General features: G+C 40.1%; 1 protein-coding gene across 6 annotated transcripts in view; it reads left to right on the top strand.

Annotated features, from left to right (window-relative positions):
• USP46 (ubiquitin specific peptidase 46) overlaps nucleotides 1-18,305 on the top strand; it is a 67,348-nt gene that overhangs the window by 34,802 nt on the left and 14,241 nt on the right. For all 6 annotated transcript variants that reach the window (XM_072620766.1, XM_072620767.1, XM_072620768.1 and 3 more), the window contains 2 exons: nucleotides 1,058-1,287; nucleotides 15,330-15,406. In XM_072620766.1, the coding sequence (XP_072476867.1) occupies nucleotides 1,058-1,287; nucleotides 15,330-15,406 (307 nt within the window). The remainder of the gene's footprint in view (nucleotides 1-1,057; nucleotides 1,288-15,329; nucleotides 15,407-18,305) is intronic.

Genomic DNA, 18,305 nt, shown 5'->3' with positions numbered 1-18,305 from the left:
AGATTTGAGCTGAGACTTGAAGGAAGCCTGGAGGGAGAGAATCCCAGGTATGAGGGATGGGCAGTGAAAATGCCTGGAGTTAGGACATGGAGGGTCCTGTTTGAGGAATAACAAGGAAGCCAGTGTCACTACATTGGAGAGTGTGATTGTAGACAAAGTTGTGAGAAGACTGGAAAGGGGAACATGTTATGAAGGGCTTTAAAAGCCAAATGCAGAATTTTATATTTGATCCTGGAGGTGAAAGGTTGCCACTGGGGCTTTTTGAAGAGGAGGATGACATGCTCAGACCTGCACTTCAGGGATGATCTCTTTGACAGCTGAGTAGAGGCTGGAGTAGAAGGAGGAGAGGCTGGAGGCGGGGAGAGAATGTAGAAAAGGAGATTTAAATTAAGTGTTGATGAGAGCCAGAGAATCCTCCCACACATGAGACATTTTCATTTCTTTCTATGTCCTGTATCAATATCCTTTAGCTTTGGACCTTAATTCACTGTAGTTGACTCACAGTAGGCTGAATAACCCATAATAACATAATAGATGCTTCCCTTTTTTTCTTCAGGCAGTAGGATAGTGGATAGGTTCCTGGACATGGAGTCAGGAAGCCCCAGATTTAAATCCTGGCACAGACACTAACTAGTTTTGTGATTCTGAGAAAGTCACCTCATCTCTCTACCTAAATTTCCTCACCTTTAAAATGAAGGGGTGAGTGGTCTTTTTCAGTGCTTAGTTTATGAGTCTGTGTTGTATAATATTCAAACTTTATTTTATCAGGAAACAGAACTTTAAAGAAATATTCATATAAAGCAAAAATTATATTATACCCTGGAAGTTTTCCTTATCATTCAAATGCAGCTCTATGGAGAGCTTAGACCTTAGAAAATAAAATTGTAATGGCTAAAAATTTTTCTTAAAGTTTAGCTGCATAACACAGATAAGTGTCTTAATATTCTGTACTTGTTCATCTTTTAAAATAAATGTTTAAGCATGGTACTTAATTTTAAATGTTCATTTTCTTCCCTGAAAAATGGAGAGCAATATAGTGAATTTCTTTTTTTTCCAGATCTCTTTGACAACTACATGCAGCAGGATGCCCATGAATTTTTAAATTATTTGCTAAACACTATTGCAGACATCCTGCAGGAGGAGAAAAAGCAGGAAAAACAAAATGGGAAGTTAAAAAATGGTAACATGAATGAACCTGTGGAGAACAATAAACCAGAACTCACCTGGGTACATGAAATCTTTCAGGGAACGCTGACCAATGAAACTCGATGCTTGAACTGTGAAACTGTAAGCTTTAGAATTTTTTTTTCATTTTTAAAATTGTGTGTGTGTGTGTGTGTGTGTGTGTGTGTGTGTGTGTGTGTGTGTGTGTGTACATTTATATGCATGGTCATTCCTTAAATAGCAACAAAAAATCCCAAAGCCTAGCATAGGTAAAGCACTGTTCTAAGACAACATCAAACTGTCCAAATGTCAAATTGGATGTATATGTAGTATATATGTTTAGATGTATCAACATGTGCATATATGGGAAACTCAAAGATAAAATTTGATCTCTACCCTTGAAGAGCTTATGTATTGCTATAAAATGTAAATGCTTATTCAACAGAATTAGATAGTTTTTATTGATTTTTTATTGATTTTATTAAACAGTTATTCAGCGTGCTAGGCATTTGTCCCACCCTGGTCATCTACCCATTTGATAACATACTATTTATATGTTTATCTGACTCATTAATAAAAACGTTGAAATGCAAAAGGTGAAGCCCAGATCCCTGGGGACTGTACTAGATACTGTAGTGCCAATGTGATATTCACACTGCCTATGGTGGCCATGAATATCCCAGGGCAATTCTAAATCGAGAAATACCACAGACTCTCCATAAAAGAGACAGAACCAAAACTTTTATTCAGACACCAGAAAGCCAAATCTATCATGGTCACAAAAATCTATACACAATAATAATGCAGAGGACAACACCATCCCCAAGGCTTCCCCCTTCTAGGCTTCCCACAAACCAGCTCCATTAAACAAATGGCAAGCAGGCTCTCTTAAACAAAATTGCAAACAAGCTCTCTCACTCACCCTAGCCAGCAGCCTGCATCCTTCCTAGCTCTGACTAGACTCTGATCAATTTCCTCTCAGTTCTGCTCTAGCTCTGCCTCTTTCTGTTCCATCTATTCTGCAAACTCCTCCCACCGCAAGCTCGATATGATTCAGACTCATGTGACTCAGGTTTCCATAGGACCCAAGCAGGTCACATGGGTCGGTTAATGAATGTGAAAGCTCTTCCCATTTAAATTACCATTAAAGAGACTTCCAAGATGGTAGAAATGCATCAATGACTTATTCTTTGAGTCTATCCAGTCATACAGTTCTGAATCCATCTAACTCATCTATCATTTTGCCCCCTGCATCTTTTCCTTAAGAACAGCTTAACAAGTTTTATCAAAAAATTAAAAGAATGAATATAAAAGAGAACATTTTGAAAATTTACATTAAGTATTGTCAGTGCATATACTCATTCGTCATTGTAGAAACAACTGAGTTTAGCATCTAGGTTGCAAGGATAGTTAATTGAAACAGGAAGCTGTAAGACGGTATGCACTGTTAATAAAACATTTCTCTGAACCTCTAATTCCCCTTCCTTCTCCACGCAGTTGTCTAAATCATTTCTTGTACTGTTTTCACATTATGAATCATAAAGTTGATTTGAGGGCATGTTTGGTGCTGCTTGCCCCTGGCACCATGATTATTGTTACAACTCTGGCAGGAAGAGCTTTTATGAGATTATTCTGTTAGTACAGGTGGTGATGCTGAGGACCTGTGGGAGTTATGGTAGTGATAGCAGAGAAAAGGAAGATGCAGTCAAGAGAGCTTACAGTTATGGAGGTAAAATCAACAAGACTTGCAACTGATTAAGTATGAGTAGTAGAATCAATGTTAGCACTATGGTTTTGAAGACTTAGGGAAAGGTGATGATATGATTGACAGAAATAATGATATCAGGAGCCATTGTAGATTTGGGAAGCAAGATGATAAAGTTGGTCTTAGACCTATTAAGTTTGTTGTAATTCTCTGCCCAGTGCTCAATGTTGTTGGCTGTGGAGAGCTCCAACTGCTGTTGACATGTTAGAGTTAGTAAAATGCAAGAGATGGAACCTATTGAGCATGTGTTTTGTCCAGAGCAGTTGTGGTCCTATAGAATAGATCTTCAAGAGTTAAGAAAAAAAATGATCCATGACTGCATTTGTGAAATCTCACAGTAGGACCAAACTGCAGGAGATGGTGCCAGTAGATTAATCCCTAGAGAGTTGTCAGCATGATCAAAAAGAACTCTAAGTTTCTTCTAATGGTGGAGAAACAGCTTTCAGTCTTGTGTTCTGGAAAACAATGTTGTTTTTCTGGTTCTCACCCTTTGGAAGTCAGCTGGGAATGTTTCCCATGCTTGCTGCACAAATGTCAGCAGAAGGATTGGTAGAGGCAGGGCTGGTTTTCATCTCCATTCAGAAGTGCTATTTTCCAGTCAACCTTGGTAAAGTTGCTTCAGAATTGCAAAGCTGGGATTTGCCCCTCAGTTTTACACTGATTACTATTTGGCTTCCCTCCTTCTATTTCCTAGACGTATTGAATAGTAATATGCATGCTTTCTTTATGTTTAAATCTGTTCTTCTTGTCTCCAAGGTCAGCTGGATGAAGGCCTCCGACTAGTTTTGCCACACCTCTTGTTCCCAGGGCTTTTCATGTAGATTTGTCCCAATGCAGTAAGGAGATTATTTCAGAAGTTATTGCTTTATTTCGTTTCTGGTCTTTAGGGACAGGTTTGTCTATACTTTGCTCAGAACTTCACTTTTGTAGGTGACCACGTCATTATCATTCATGCTTTTATTGTCTGCCGTAATACGGAATGGTCAGTACCTATTTTGTAGATCAGTTTTATCTACCCTGAAGGAGTGAGAGCACAAGATTAGGAGAGGAGGCAGGAGACCTGGTTTCTAGTTCCCTCTTTGAAACTCAGTTAAGTAACATTGAGTAACTCATTTTGTGCCTTGACTTCATCACCTATACAGTGAGAGGTTTGGATGAATGTTCTCTAAAGCTGTTTTCAGTTCTGTTCAGTAGTTTTTCAGTCATTATCTGACATTGTGAAAGATTCTAGGCTGACTTGCCATTTCCTTCTCTGGCTCATTTTGCAGATGAAGAAATGGAGGCAAATAAGGTTAAGTGACTTGTGCAGAGTCACATATCTAATAAATGTCTGAGCCCAGATCTGAACTCAGGAAGATGGGTCTTCCTGATTCCAAAGCCAATGTTCTATCCACTGTACCATCTACCTGCCCTTCTGACTGTAATAATCTTTAATACCTAGGGATCTGTCACTCATGGGCCTCCCTTTAGCTCAAACAGGTTCTAGGTCAGGGGTGGGGAATCTGTGGCCTTGAGGTCCCATGAATGACCCTTTAGGTTATTCAGTCAAAGGGCCTCACTTGAGGACCTAGAGGGCCACATGTGGTCTCAAGGCTGTAAGTTTCTGACCCTTGTTCTAGGTACTTTGTGGCTAGAATCTCATCCAAACTATAACTTCTTAGTCCCTACTGATAGTTCACTTTTACCAGTTAACTAGATTTAATTAAATAGGAATATAATTACAGTAACAACAGAACATTTCTTTCTCCCCCACCATCAACTTTGTACTCACTCTCCCACAAATGTAAACATTCTCACTGAGAAGAGCAGACCTTCATAGGCATCCTATGTGGGACATCCACATAAAGGGACAGATGTGCCCAGGGTACAGTCAAGAAGGGGAATATACGTGGGAAATATGTGTGACCAGGACAATATGCATGGCGCATGGGGAGGGTAACTCATGCTTCTGGTACTGCAAGGCTGCCATTATCTTCTACTGATCTCTTTGTGTTGCTTTCTGCTCAATCTCCCCCCTGCCAAGAGTTACTCTCCATGGCTACCTGCCAGGTGTTGTGTCTCAGGTGCTCCCTGGTGGGAGTCATGTCTATGCCCCAGCTGTTCTCTTTGCCTACACCATCAATGAGGGTGGGGGATGGGGAAGTACACTTTAATAAACCTCTCCTCTTTGGGGTGGGCTACTACTCTTTTGTCTTGCTGAAAGGAAGGCAGTAACTTTGATCTGCTTTTTCAACTTCCTCTTCTATCTTAGCTTTGGTTCTCAACTGAGGTAATATCCTCAGAACAATCTGTCCCCCCAACAACTTCATTAATAAATTTCCCTGAAGGAGGGCCATGTCTCTCCTTAGCCAACATTCTCAACCAATAACTGTGAAATCTTGTCTCCAGTTCTCAAGCAGTAGAGCTGGAACTCATCCCTTTGTCCAGGCTGTACTAGAAGAGGCAGAATTTTGTTTGACTCTTCTGTGCTCCATTGGCCTCTACTGAGGTCTCCTCTGAGTCTCTCAGTTCAACTGTCTTCTAACTTAGGGTCAGAAATGCATTTTAGTTCTTGGTCATTAGAACATGCCCAGGACTCTGCTTCCTCAAATGGAAAAGGAGCTGAGTAGAACTGTAGCAAGAAAGATGCTTTCCTCCCTACCCATAAGCCCTTCTCTTATGCAAATAGCAATGGCTGCAGACTTTTTTCCCATTTTCTCTCAGTTACACATCTCCACCAATCTCTCTGCAACTCTATGATTTGAAGTTGAATGGACTTAAATAATAAAATTTAAAGACGAATAGAATGGGATTTTGGTGGGAAGTTTTATTTTTTAAAAAGTGTCATGTGTGACTGTGGTCCCTGCTGTTAGAACTAAGTCAGTACTTTTGTCCTTGTTCACTTGAGTCTGATTCTTTGTGATCCCATCTGAGGCTTTCTTGGTAGAGATTCTGGAGTGGTTCACCATTTTCTTCTCCAGCTCATTTTATAGATGAGGAAACTGAGGCAAACAGGGTTAAGTGACTTGCCCAGGGTCACAGAGTTAATAAGTGTCTAATGCTGTATTTGAACTCAGGAAGATGAGTCTTCTGATTCCAGGCCCAATGCTTTATCTGCTGTGCTACCTAGCTACTGGAGGTACTACTTGAAACTAATAGGAGAGATGTGCTCTGAAGCTAGATGGGTAGGGGGAAGGATCTGGGTTGGAATCCTGACAGCGGTTTATTTCATATACAACCTTGGGCAGGTCATTAACCATTCTTATTCATTTCTCATCTGGAAAATGAGGAATCTGGACAACAGAGGCCCCAAAAAACTCAAGAAAAATAAAATTTAAAAAAAGTATGCTTTGATATACATTCAGACTCCAGTTCTTTTCTCTGGAGAGGGATAGCATTTTTCATTATAAACCCTTAGGAATTGTCTTGGATCATTGTATTGCTGAGAATATCTAAGTCATCGGCTCGTCATTGCCCAGTATTACTGGTTCTCCTGGTTTGCATCAGTTAATGTAAGTCATTGCAGGTTTTTCTGAGGGTGTCCTGCTCATCTTTTCTTTTCTTTTTTTTAATAACTTTTTTTTTTATTTAACTTTTAACATTCATTTAGACAAAATTTTGGGTTCCGAATTTTCTCCCCTTCTGTCCCCTCCCCCCCCAAACACCAAGCATTCTAATTGCCCCTATGACCAATCTTCTCTCTCATCTATCATCCCTCTCTGCCCTTGTCTCCATCTTCTCTTTTGTCCTGTAGGGCCAAATAACTTTCTATACCCCTTCACCTGTATTTCTTATTTCCTAGTGGCAAGAACAGTACTGGACAGTTGTTCCTAACACTTTGAGTTCCAACTTCTTTACCTCCCTCCCTCCCCACCCCTTCCCTTTGGAAGGCAAGCAATTCAATATAGGCCAAATCTGTGTAGTTTTGCAAATGACTTCCATAATAGTTGTGTTGTATAAGACTAACTATATTTCCCTCCATCCTATCCTGTCCCCCATTACTTCTATTCTCTTTTGATCCTGTCCCTCCCCTGAGTGTCGACCTCAAATTGCTCCCTCCTCCCCATGCCCTCCCTTCCATCATCCCCCCCATCCTGCTTATCCCCTTATCCCCCACTTTCCTGTATTGTAAGATAGGTTTTCATACCAAAATGAGTGTGCATTTTATTCCTTCCTTTAGTGGAGTGTGATGAGAGTAAACTTCATGTTTTTCTCTCACCTCCCCTCTTTATCCCTCCACTAATAAGGCTTTTGCTTGCCTCTTTTATGAGAGACAATTTGCCCCATTCCATTTCTCCCTTTCTCCTCCCAATATCTTTCTCTCTCACTGCTTGATTTCATTTTTTTAAGATATGATCCCATCCTCTTCAATTCACTCTGTGCATTCTGTCTCTATGTGTGTGTGCATGTGTGCATGAGAGTGTGTGTAATCCCACCCAGTACCCAGATACTGAAAAGTTTCAAGAGTTACAAATATTGTCTTTCCATGTATGAATGTAAACAATTCAACTTTAGTAAGTCCCTTATGACTTCTCTTTGCTGTTGACCTTTTCATGCTTCTCTTCATTCTTGTGTTTGAAAGTCAAATTTTCTTTTCAGCTCTGGTCTTTTCATCAAGAATGCTTGAAAGTCCTCTATTTCATTGAAAGACCATTTTTTCCCCTGAAGTATTATACTCAGTTTTGCTGGGTAGGTGATTCTTGGTTTTAGTCCTAGTTCCTTTGACTTCTGGAATATCCTATTCCATGCCTTTTGATCCCTTAATGTAGAAGCTGTTAGATCTTGTGTTATCCTGATTGTATTTCCACAGTACTTGAATTGTTTCTTTCTAGCTGCTTGCAATATTTTCTCCTTGACCTGGGAACTCTGGAATTTGGCCACAATATTCCTAGGAGTTTCTCTTTTTGGATCTTTTTCAAGTGGTGATCGGTGGATTCTTTCAATATTTATTTTGCCCTCTGGTTCTAGAATATTAGGGCAGTTTTCCTTGATAATTTCATGAAAGATGATGTCTAGGCTCTTTTTTTGATCCTGGCTTTCAGGTAGTCCGATAATTTTTAAATTGTCTCTCCTGGATCTATTTTCCAGGTCAGTTGTTTTTCCAATGAGATATTTCACATTCTCTTCCATTTTTTCATTCTTTTGGTTTTGTTTTGTGATTTCTTGGTTTCTCATAAAGTCATTAGCCTCCTTCTGTTCCATTCTAATTTTGAAAGAACTATTTTCTTCAGTGAGCTTTTGAATCTCCTTTTCCATTTGGCTAATTCTGCTTTTGAAAGCATTCTTCTCCTCATTGGCTTCTTGAACCTCCTTTGCCAATTGAGTTAACCTATTTTTCAGGGTGTTATTTTCTTCAGCATTTTTTTGGGTCTCCTTTAGCAGGGTGCTGACCTGCTGTTCATACTTTGCTTGCAAGTCTTTTATTGCTCTTCCCAGTTTTCCTCCACCTCTCTAACATAATTCTCAAAATTTTCTGAGTTCTTTTTGAGCTTTTCCCAGGTCTGATCCCATTTAGTGGGCTGGGATCCAGAAGTCCTGACTTCTGTGTCTTTCTCTGATGGTGAGCACCGCTCTTCTTCATCAGAAAGGAGGGGAGGAGAAACCTGTTCACCAAGAAAGTAACCCTCTATAGTCTTGGCTTTTTTCCCTTTTCTGGGCATTTTCCCAGCCAGTGACTTGACTTCTGAATATTCTCTTCACACCCAGTTCGCCTCCTGATCCTCCCAACCAGCACTTGGGGTCTGAGATTCAAATGCTGCTTCCCAGCCTCAGGGCTTGGGGTGGGGACAGGGCTGCTATTCAGTGTGAGATCAAGTTCAGCTGCCCGGGTTGGGGCAGGGCTGCTATTCAGTGTGAGATTAAGTTCAGGTGCTCAGGTCAGGGCAGGGCCGCCTCACGGGCTCAGTTCCCTCAGGGGTTTTGTGCACAGACCTTCAACAATGGATCCGAGCTCCTGCCTTCTTGGGGAGCCCCGGTCTGCTCCCGCCTCCGCTGTTGCCTCCTGAGGGGGCCTGAGTTATGGGGGCACCCCACTCCCCTCTCGACCTGCCAAAGAGACCCTCTCACTGACCCCCGTCACCTGTGGGTGGAGGGACCCATGCGGCCGCTGGAGATTCCGTCCCTGAAGCCCGCTCGGATCTGCTCCTCTCGGTGCCGTGGCCGCGGCAGGGCTGTGCTCGGCTCCCAGTCCACGGCGCCCAGTCCGCGGCGCCCAGTCCGCGGCATGAAGGACCTTTTGCGAGAGGTTTGCAGGTCCCTCTGGAACAGAAATCTCCTTCGCTCCACTGTTCTGTGGCCTCTGCTGCTCCAGAACTCGCCGTGGGTTCCTTTTTACAGATGTTCTATGGGTTGTGGGTTCAGAGCTATGTGTATGTGTGTCTTTCTACTCCACCATCTTGGCTCCCCCTGCTCATCTTTTCTTACAGCACAATAGTATTCCATCACAATCATATACCACAGCTTGGTTGGTCATTCCCTAATTGATGGGCATCCCCTCAATTTCCAATTCTTTGCTCCCACTAAAAGCTACTATAAATATTTTTGTACATATAGGTCCTTGTCCTCCTTGTTTTTTTTTATCTTTTTGTGATACAGACTTAGTAGTTTCTGTCTGCTTACAATATTTTCTCCTTGACCTGAAGCTTTGGAAGGTGGCTATAACATTCCTGGAAGTCTGGGTGATCAGTAGGTTCTTTCAGTTTCTATTTTACCTTTTAGTTCTAGAAGATTAGGTTAGTTTTCTTTGATAATTTTTTTGAAAGATGAGATCTAAGTTCTTTTTTCTAGTTACCATTTGACCTATTTTGTTTTTTGAGGTGTTGTTTTCTTCAGTATATTTTTGTGCCTTCTATACTTAACTGTTGACTCTTTTTTCCATGATTTTCTTACATCACTGTCATTTTCCCCCCAAATTTTTCCTTTACGTCTCTGATTTTTCAAATCTTCTTTGAGTTTTCCAGGAATTCTTTTTGGGTCTGAAACCAATTCACATTCTTCTTTGTGGCTTTGGATGTAGCAGTTTTGACTTTTGATCGTCTCTGTCACCATGGTAGCTTTCTATGGTCAAGACCTTTTTTTATTTGCTCACATTTCTGACCTACTTTTTGACTTTTAGTTTATATTAAACTTGTGCTCTGCTCCTAGGGTGGAGGGGGCACAGTCTCAAGCTTCAGGTCTTTTGTGCAGTTGTTTCAGAGCTAGTTCTGGGGGTCTGTAAGCTTTCAGTTCTTTCAAGAGAGATGTGTTTACTACTAGATCTGAGTCTAGGTGATGCACCTACTGCTAGCAAAAGGACCTGTAATATCTTTCTGACTAGTTGTTCAAACCCCTTACTTTCTGTGGGTTGAGAGCTCTGGAAGCAACTGCTGCTGCTATTGACTCCGTCAATCCAAAGGCTTGTTATCAGTGTCTTTTAGGGAGGCACTTTAATAAAGTGGGGAAAATGTAGCAAAACTGTTAAGTATGTGAAGGAGAACAAGGCATGAGAAGAGCAGAAAAGAAAGAAAGGAAGGGAGGGAGGGAAGCAGGGGAAGTCACTACAGTTTATTGAGTTGACATGCTTAGACTTTAGGAAGATCACTTGGGCAACCAACTAGAGGATGGACTGCAGTGGGTAAAAACTTGAGACAGGGAGATAGTGCAGAAGGTTGTAGTAGTTCAGGTATAACGTTATGAGGGCCTGCGCCAGGCAGGTAGTTGTGTGGGTAACAGAAAGGGATGTATATAAGAGGTGTCATAAAGGTAGCAACAAGACTTGACAACAGATTAGATATTTGGAGTGAGTGTAAATGAGGTGTTGAGGATGACATTGAGGTTATAAACCTGATTGACAGTAATAGGGGAATTTTGGTGGTAGAAATGTTTTAGGGGAAAGTTAATGAACTCCTTTTTGGACTTGATGAGTTTTGAGAAGCCTGTATGACATCCAGTTTAAGATGTCTATGAGGCAGTTGATGATGTGAGACCAGAGCTTGCGAGAGGTTAAGGCTGGATATATAGGTCTGGAAGTGCTCTAAATAGAAATGGGCTCAATGGTTGTTTAACCGATGGGAACAGATGAGATCACCCATCAAGATAGTATAGAGGGAGAAGAGGACAGATCCTTGGGGGCCCTCTGTGGTTAATGGGTCTGACCTGGACACAGCAAAGGAGATTGACAAGGAGTGTATAGACACATTAGAGAAAAGCTATGAGATCACTGTCATGAAAAGCTAGTAAAGTGAAAATATCCAGGGGAAGAAAGTGATTGACAGAGTCAAAGGCTGCAGAGCCATCCAGAAAGACCTCATTAAGAGAAAGGCCATTAGATTTGGCAGGTAAGAGATCATTGCTAACTTTGGAGAAAACAATTTATGTTAAATAGTGAAGCTGGTAGGCTGATTACAGAGACTTTAGAATCAAATGAGAGGAGAGGAAATGAAGATAATGTATTTAGATTGTTTTCTCAAGGAATTTACCCAAGAAGGGGAGGAAAGATATAGAATGATAGCTAGTAAGAATGATTGGATCAAGTAAGGGTTTTTTGCTGTTTTAAGAATGAAGGCATAGATAGAAGATAAGAGCATGTTTGCATCTTTGTAGGTAGCAGGGAAGCAGCAGGTTAAAGATTAATGAGGGACTGAGGATGCTAAAGAGAACAGTCTGTCGGAAGAGAGGAGATGAAGCAAGACAAAGGGTACATTACAGGGGCTTGCCTTGGCAAAGAGAAGGGTTCCCTTTGCATGTGAGACAGGGGTAAAGGAGGAGACAGTGGAGGAAGCATATCTGAGTGGTGTAAGATGAGGAGAAGGGAAAACAGACCTCTTGGTGCATGGCCTCAATGTTTTTTGGTGAAGTGTGAAGCCTGAGGACTTTTGGTGAAATTTCTGAGGTGAGTGAGACAGCCAGTCAGTTAGGGAAGTGTGAAAGGATTATCTTGCTTCAGTGAGGACCCAGGTGAGATTACATAACATAAATTTGTACTGGAAATAGTCAACATGGATCTTGGTTTTTTCCAGTCATTTTAAGTTGCCTGAATGAAGGCAGTATATTTGTGGAATAATCCAAATTTGGGTTTTGGCAAAGCCTGATTGGCACTAGGCGAAGGGACCAAAAGACTTGAGTCTAAGGGATAGTACGTAGTTGAAATGACTTACTCGGTGTGAGGATAGGGAAGGGAAGAAAGTGGAACTAATGCAGGAGTAATGGTCTGAGAAACAACTGAGGCATGGAGGGATTGGAGGTCACAGTAAGGATGAAGAGCAGGGTTGAGGGTTATAAGGAGTAGGGAAACGTGGAATGATAAAAGATTATGAGCAAATAAGGGAGTTTTGGATTTCATGATTATGGAATTAGATATTAATTAGATATTAGATATTAATCACTTGTCGGTGATTGCAAAGCCAAGAATATGCCTTTCTCTCTGTGTAGCTGAGGTGGAGTGGAAAAGTAGCTCTTGGGAAATGAGTAGAATGAGAGGGTAATGGATTGAAGTGCAATCAGGACTGGAAAGGGTGACTTGGGATGCAGGATAAACAGGAGAGAGTCAGGGCTAGTGAGTGCAAGAAGATGCCATAGTAATAGTAATCATAAATGATATCTACTAGAAAGTTAGGAAACATCTGGGTGGTACAAGTAGATAGAATGTCAGATCTGGAGTCAGGAAGACTTATCTTCCTGTGTTCAAATCCAGTCTTAGATACTAGCTGTGTGACCCTGGGCAAGTCACGGAACCCTATTTACTTCAGTTTCCTCATTTGTAAAATGAGCTAGAAAAGGAAATGGCAAACGACTCTAGTATCTGTGTCAAGAAAAACCCAAAAGGCATCATTAAGAGTCAGATACAACTAAGCATGCCTAACCGTCAACAGCAATCTGTGTATTTTGGAGTTCCCTAGTAAGATGGCAGGAGTAAGGGGGATCCAGACATTCAATTCATTAAGGAAGGAAAATCTTTTAGGGATTGGTAGATAACAGCTACCAGAATATTATGATTATATGACAAATTTGGATTGAGCCATGGCAGTAGAGAGATTGCCTAGATATGATAATGGGTAGAGAGGTGTATTCTGACTTCCCCAGCATGACCAGTGAGTCTGCTGGCATGAATAAAATTGCAACCAGTCAAAAGACATTTTTAAAAGCCTTAAATATATTTTTATTTATTTCATTAAATATTTCCCAATTACATTGAAAAATTCTTTAATATTAATTTTAAAATTTTTGAGTTCCAGATTCCCTCCCTCCTGCTACTCTCCTATTGAGAAGGCAAGGAATATCATATCAAAACATAATTCCATATTAGCCATGTTGCAATAGGACATACACCAAAAAAAATACCAAGGAAAATAAAGTGAAAAAAGTACTTCAGTCTGCATTGAAGATTTCATCAGTTCTCTTTTGGACGTAGATAGAAGTTTTCATCATGGATCCTTTTGGAACCATCTTGGATCACTGTACTGATCGGAGTAGCTAAGTCTTTCACAGTTGATCATCATTACAATATTACTGTTATTATATACAATGGTCCCTTGGTTCTCCTCACTTCCCAGATTTTTCTGAAATCATCCTGATCATCATTTCTTATAGCATAATAGTATTTCATCACAGTCAAATGCTACAACTTGTTCAGCCATTCCCCAATTGATGAATGTCCCCTCAATGTCCAATTCTTTGCTGCTGTAAATATTTTTGTACAAATAGGTCCTTTCCCCCTTTATCTCTTTGAGATGCAAACCTAGTAGTTGTATTGCTGGGCTAAAGTGTATGCACAGTTTTATAACTCTTTGGGAGCAGTTTCAAATTGTTTTCCAAAATGGTTGGATCAGTTTACAACTCCACTAATTATGTATTCGAGTCTGTTTTTCTGCATCCCCTCTAGCATTTGTCATTTTCCTTTTCTGTCATTTTAGCCGTTCTGTTAGGTGTGAGGAGTATCTCAGAGTTATTTTAATTTTAATTTCTCTATTCAATTGCAATTTAGAGCATATTGTCATGTGATAGTTGATAGCTTTGATTTCTTCTTCTGAAAACTGCCTTTTCCTATCCTTTGACAAATTATCAGTTGGGCAGTGGCTCATATTTTTATAAAATTGGGTCAGCCTCCCATTTGATAAAGGAAGCCTTTATCAGAGAAACTTACTGTAAATTTTTTGCCTGTTTTCTTCTAATTTTGACTATTCATTTTGTTTGTGCAAACCCTTTTTAATTTCATGTATTTAAAATCATCCATTTTACTTTTCTTGATCCTTTCTATGTCTTGTTTGGTCATAAACTCTTCCCTTATCCATAGGCCTGACAGGTAACTTTTTCCATGCTCCCTTAATTTACTTTTGAAATCACTCTTCATGTCTAAATCATTTATCCATTTTGATTTTATTTTGGTATATGGTGTGAGATGTTAGCCTATAACTAGTTTCTGTCAAATTGCTTTTAAGTTTTCCTAGCAATTTTTGTCAGATGGTGAGTCCTTGCCCCCAACACTTGGATTTATCCACCACTAGATTACTGTGGTCATTTACTATTGTGTCTTGTGCACCTAATCTATTCCATTGATCCACCCTCTCTTTCTCAGCTAGCACTGGATTGTTTTCATGATTACTGTTTTGTAATATAGTTTGAAATCCGATTCCAAAGACATTCTATTTAAGCACCTATTTTTAATTAGCACTGAAAGTGTGGTCAGATACGCAGTGTTAACAGCAGGGAGCTAGATCTCAAGGAGTAACAGAAGATGGTTCTGTGATAATAAAAATAAAAAGGCTTGCAAAACACTTTGCACAGTTATATCATTTGATCCTTAGAATAACTCTGTGAGGTATTAGTGTAGTTTTACAGATGAGAAAACTGAGGCACAGGGCAGTGAAAGGGCTTGTCCAGGCTTACACATGGTTTAACTGTCTGGGAAAGGAGTCTCTTCCACATGTTACTTACTCTCTGTCTGCCACAGCAGGCTGCCTCGGTATTTGTCCAGGTTCTTCTTTGTGGTAATTTCCCCAGCACACCCTGAGCATCTTGAGAATAGACACTATCATTTTCATCTTTGTGTTCCCAGGACCTAGTACATAGCAGATGCATAATGTTTAATTCAGAAGAGTGGGGGGACCTTTGTTCTCCATTTTATCCATCCCACTGACTGCTAGTTTCTCTGTCATTTTAGTGCTTTTCCTGTCACCTCCATGTGAACATGAACTGGGAAAGCAAAAGGACTGAGAAAGGAATTTGTAGTTATAAGTTCTATACCAGAGGTTTAAAGTATGTAGTAGAAGGAGAATTTGAGATTTATATGCAGGGTATTTTTTTCACTCTAAACGTCTGTTCTTTTAACTCCATTAAGATTTGTTGGTGGTGATTTTGGTTGGTAGTTACAGTGTGCATATTTGACTATTGAAAACCTTTGCCATTATATGGCCTTGGACCTAATATGATTTTTTTCTTACTACAGGTTAGTAGCAAAGATGAAGATTTTCTTGACCTTTCTGTTGACGTGGAACAGAATACATCAATCACACACTGTCTAAGGTAAATGGACTGTGCCATATCGCTATTTATACCTTTTAGGGTAATTTAGTGATACACAAATTTAACAAACCCAGAGATTTCCTCCCATTGTTCAGGAGGTGTTTCTGCCCAGCTCTTCTCCAGTTTGTCATTTCATTGTCTTCTCTCCCTCCTGGAATGGATTGAAAGTAAATAAAAGTAGGCATTGAAAAGGAAGATCTGGAGAGAGCAAAAGCCAGAGGATATGCTAGAAATTTTTAAAAAAGTTTTACATGTTTGATATTCTGTTTCATCCTTGAAGTATGAGATAAATGCCTTTTGTTTATTTTAATCACAATTGTGTAAATATGTTGATTTTGTTGAAGGAAGGAAAGGAATGAAAGTAGAATTTTAGATCTTTGTGTCAGACACTGTGATAAGTGCTGGGGATAAAATTATTAACAAAAAAAGAAAGGCCCTACCCTCAAGGATCTTACATTTTAATGGAGGAAAACTTCACATAATAGACAACGGAAAAGCCAGGGAGGGAGCAAATGAAGATACCTGAGCAGGGGAGGGGCGTGGTTTTGAAGTCCAGAGAAAGTCAGGAATTGGGCTGGAAGTGGAATGAAAGCAGAATGGGCCTGAGCCTCTCTATTCCAAGAAGAACTCCCCGGTGAGAGAAAGCAAGGGAGATAGTGTGGAAGCATATACCAGAATGAGTTGCATGAGGGGGTGATTGGTTATTCTAGGTGCTGAGAAAAGTTCCATGATAAGCCTCCAGTGGAAGGGGCATGCTTTTCAAGTCTAGAATAGGTTAGGAACAGGGTGGAGAGATAAGACATAGACAGACATACACACAGATGTGGTGGTCAGTGGAAACGGATAGCTTGCGATACAAAAGTAAATGCTTCCATGTTACTTTTTCTTTATTTATTTTTCCTTTCTTCTTTCCTTCTTTCTTTCCTCTTCCTCTTCCTCCTTCTCTTCTTTGCCCCCCCACCAGGATCTAGTATTCTGATGGGGCGTGGGGGATGGGGGAGGGAGAGAAATATGCATGAATGCCAGAGGAATGAGAGGAATGCAGAGGGAAAGTGAAGTGCTCTGAGACATAGGAAGGAGAGTTTACTCTTGGGGTGGGGGGTGAGGAGGTTGGAGGACAGGCTGAGAAGACTGCAGAGGAGAAGGTAGCACCTGAGTTGGGCCTTGAAGGAAGGGAGGGAATTTACCACATGAGTATGGATGGAGAGCCAATTTCAGGGATAGAAGACTGCGAGCAAAGGCATGGTGATGGAAGAGAACCAGATGAGATCAGGAAGGAGAGAATTTGGTAAAACAATTCAGATCCTGCCTTCAAAAGAGCCATCTACAATGCAGACTAAATCTCCTGTACAGGTAACGGATGTCAGGCAAAATGTGCTAAGTCTTAAGGAAAGACCCCCATAGGCTATTAAAAAAATGTCAGACTGGATAGATCACTTTCTGGTGGGGGCATCAAAAAAGCTTCATGGAGGAGGGGGGCTCCCGAGTTGGGCTTTGAAAAAGGGGAGGCACTCCAACTGATGGACCTGGCAGAGAATTGTAGTAGGCATTTAATAAATGCTTGTTGACTGTGACTCACTGCCCTACAAAGGGAAGCGGGTGAGCAAAGTCATGGGAATTTGGTAGATTGGGGGCAAAAATAGAATGGTAAGACTACCAGTTTTGCTGTGTCATAAACTATGAAGAGAGTACTATGGGATAGAGCTAGACTAGAAGACTGAAAGGTCTTGAATGCCCAGGAAAGAAGTATTAAACTTGATCATCAACAGAGGACTGGGGGAAGGTTTGGTAATGGTATGAGCTGATGACCAGGAAAGAAAGATTCTGTCAACTGTGCTTTACTCCCCAATTGAAATTTGTTTGAACTGTGGGAGGGGGTGGGGCATAGTAGCAGCACCCAGTTCAATGACTCTAAGTAAGGTTTTGTAATTTAAAAAAATTTGAAATTAAAAAAAAATTCTGAACTAAACAAACACTAAATAAAATTACCATTTCCATATACATAGTAAACAGAAAAAGAGGATTATACATGAACCTTATTGCACATTATATACATGAACATGTACATTATACATGAACTTGGAATCTTTCAGATCTTTTAAATATAAAATAAATTCAGTATGTCACTTTCAGAGAGGGCCTGCTTATCTGTATTTCCTTCTGGCTGTTTTTCTGTTTTCTTCTTGTCTGTATTTCATACTGGTATTCCATCTGTTCTCCTCCATTTTATTTGTTAAATTTCTTTTTTTTCCAATTAATTAGCATTTATTTTCTCTCTCACACCAACTCCCCCACAGGAAAAAAAAGAAAAAAACTCATGTAACAAATATGAACATTCAGGCAAAACAAATTCCAGAATTGGTCACTTTCCAAAATGTATGTTTCATTCTTCATTGTGAATCCATTTCCTCTCTGTAAGGAAGTAGGCAGCATAATTCTTCACAAATCGTTTGGTATCATGGTTGGTGATTGGATACATTGATCAGAGTTCTTAAGTCTTTCAGAGTTTGTTTTTACAAGATTGTGATTTTGCAAATTGGTCTCTTGGTTCTTGTATAGTTTAAAAAATGCTTCAGTGACCTTTTCTTTATCTTTTCTTTTTGTCAGCTATCACTAACTCTCTTTTCCATCCTTCTTTTGAAAAATAAAGCACATAACAAAACCCTTATAACAAATATTAATAAACAAGACAGAATCCTATATTGCCCATGAGAAATTCTCATTCTGCACTCTGAGCCCGTCACCTTTTTCTAAGGAGACTGGTAGCATATTTGATCATCAGTGTTTGCTCCAGCTGTAGTTGATCACTGCATCAAACACAAGGAAGTCTTTCAAAATTGGTTTTCTTTACAATTATCTTATTGTATAAATTGTTCTCCAAGTTATACTCACCTAATTT

Source organism: Notamacropus eugenii, chromosome 6 (genome assembly GCF_028372415.1).
Source record: "Notamacropus eugenii isolate mMacEug1 chromosome 6, mMacEug1.pri_v2, whole genome shotgun sequence".
Lineage (NCBI taxonomy): Eukaryota > Metazoa > Chordata > Mammalia > Diprotodontia > Macropodidae > Notamacropus > Notamacropus eugenii.
The sequence above is the reverse complement of the archived record's forward strand: the minus strand, read 5'-3'. Positions and strand labels throughout refer to the sequence as shown.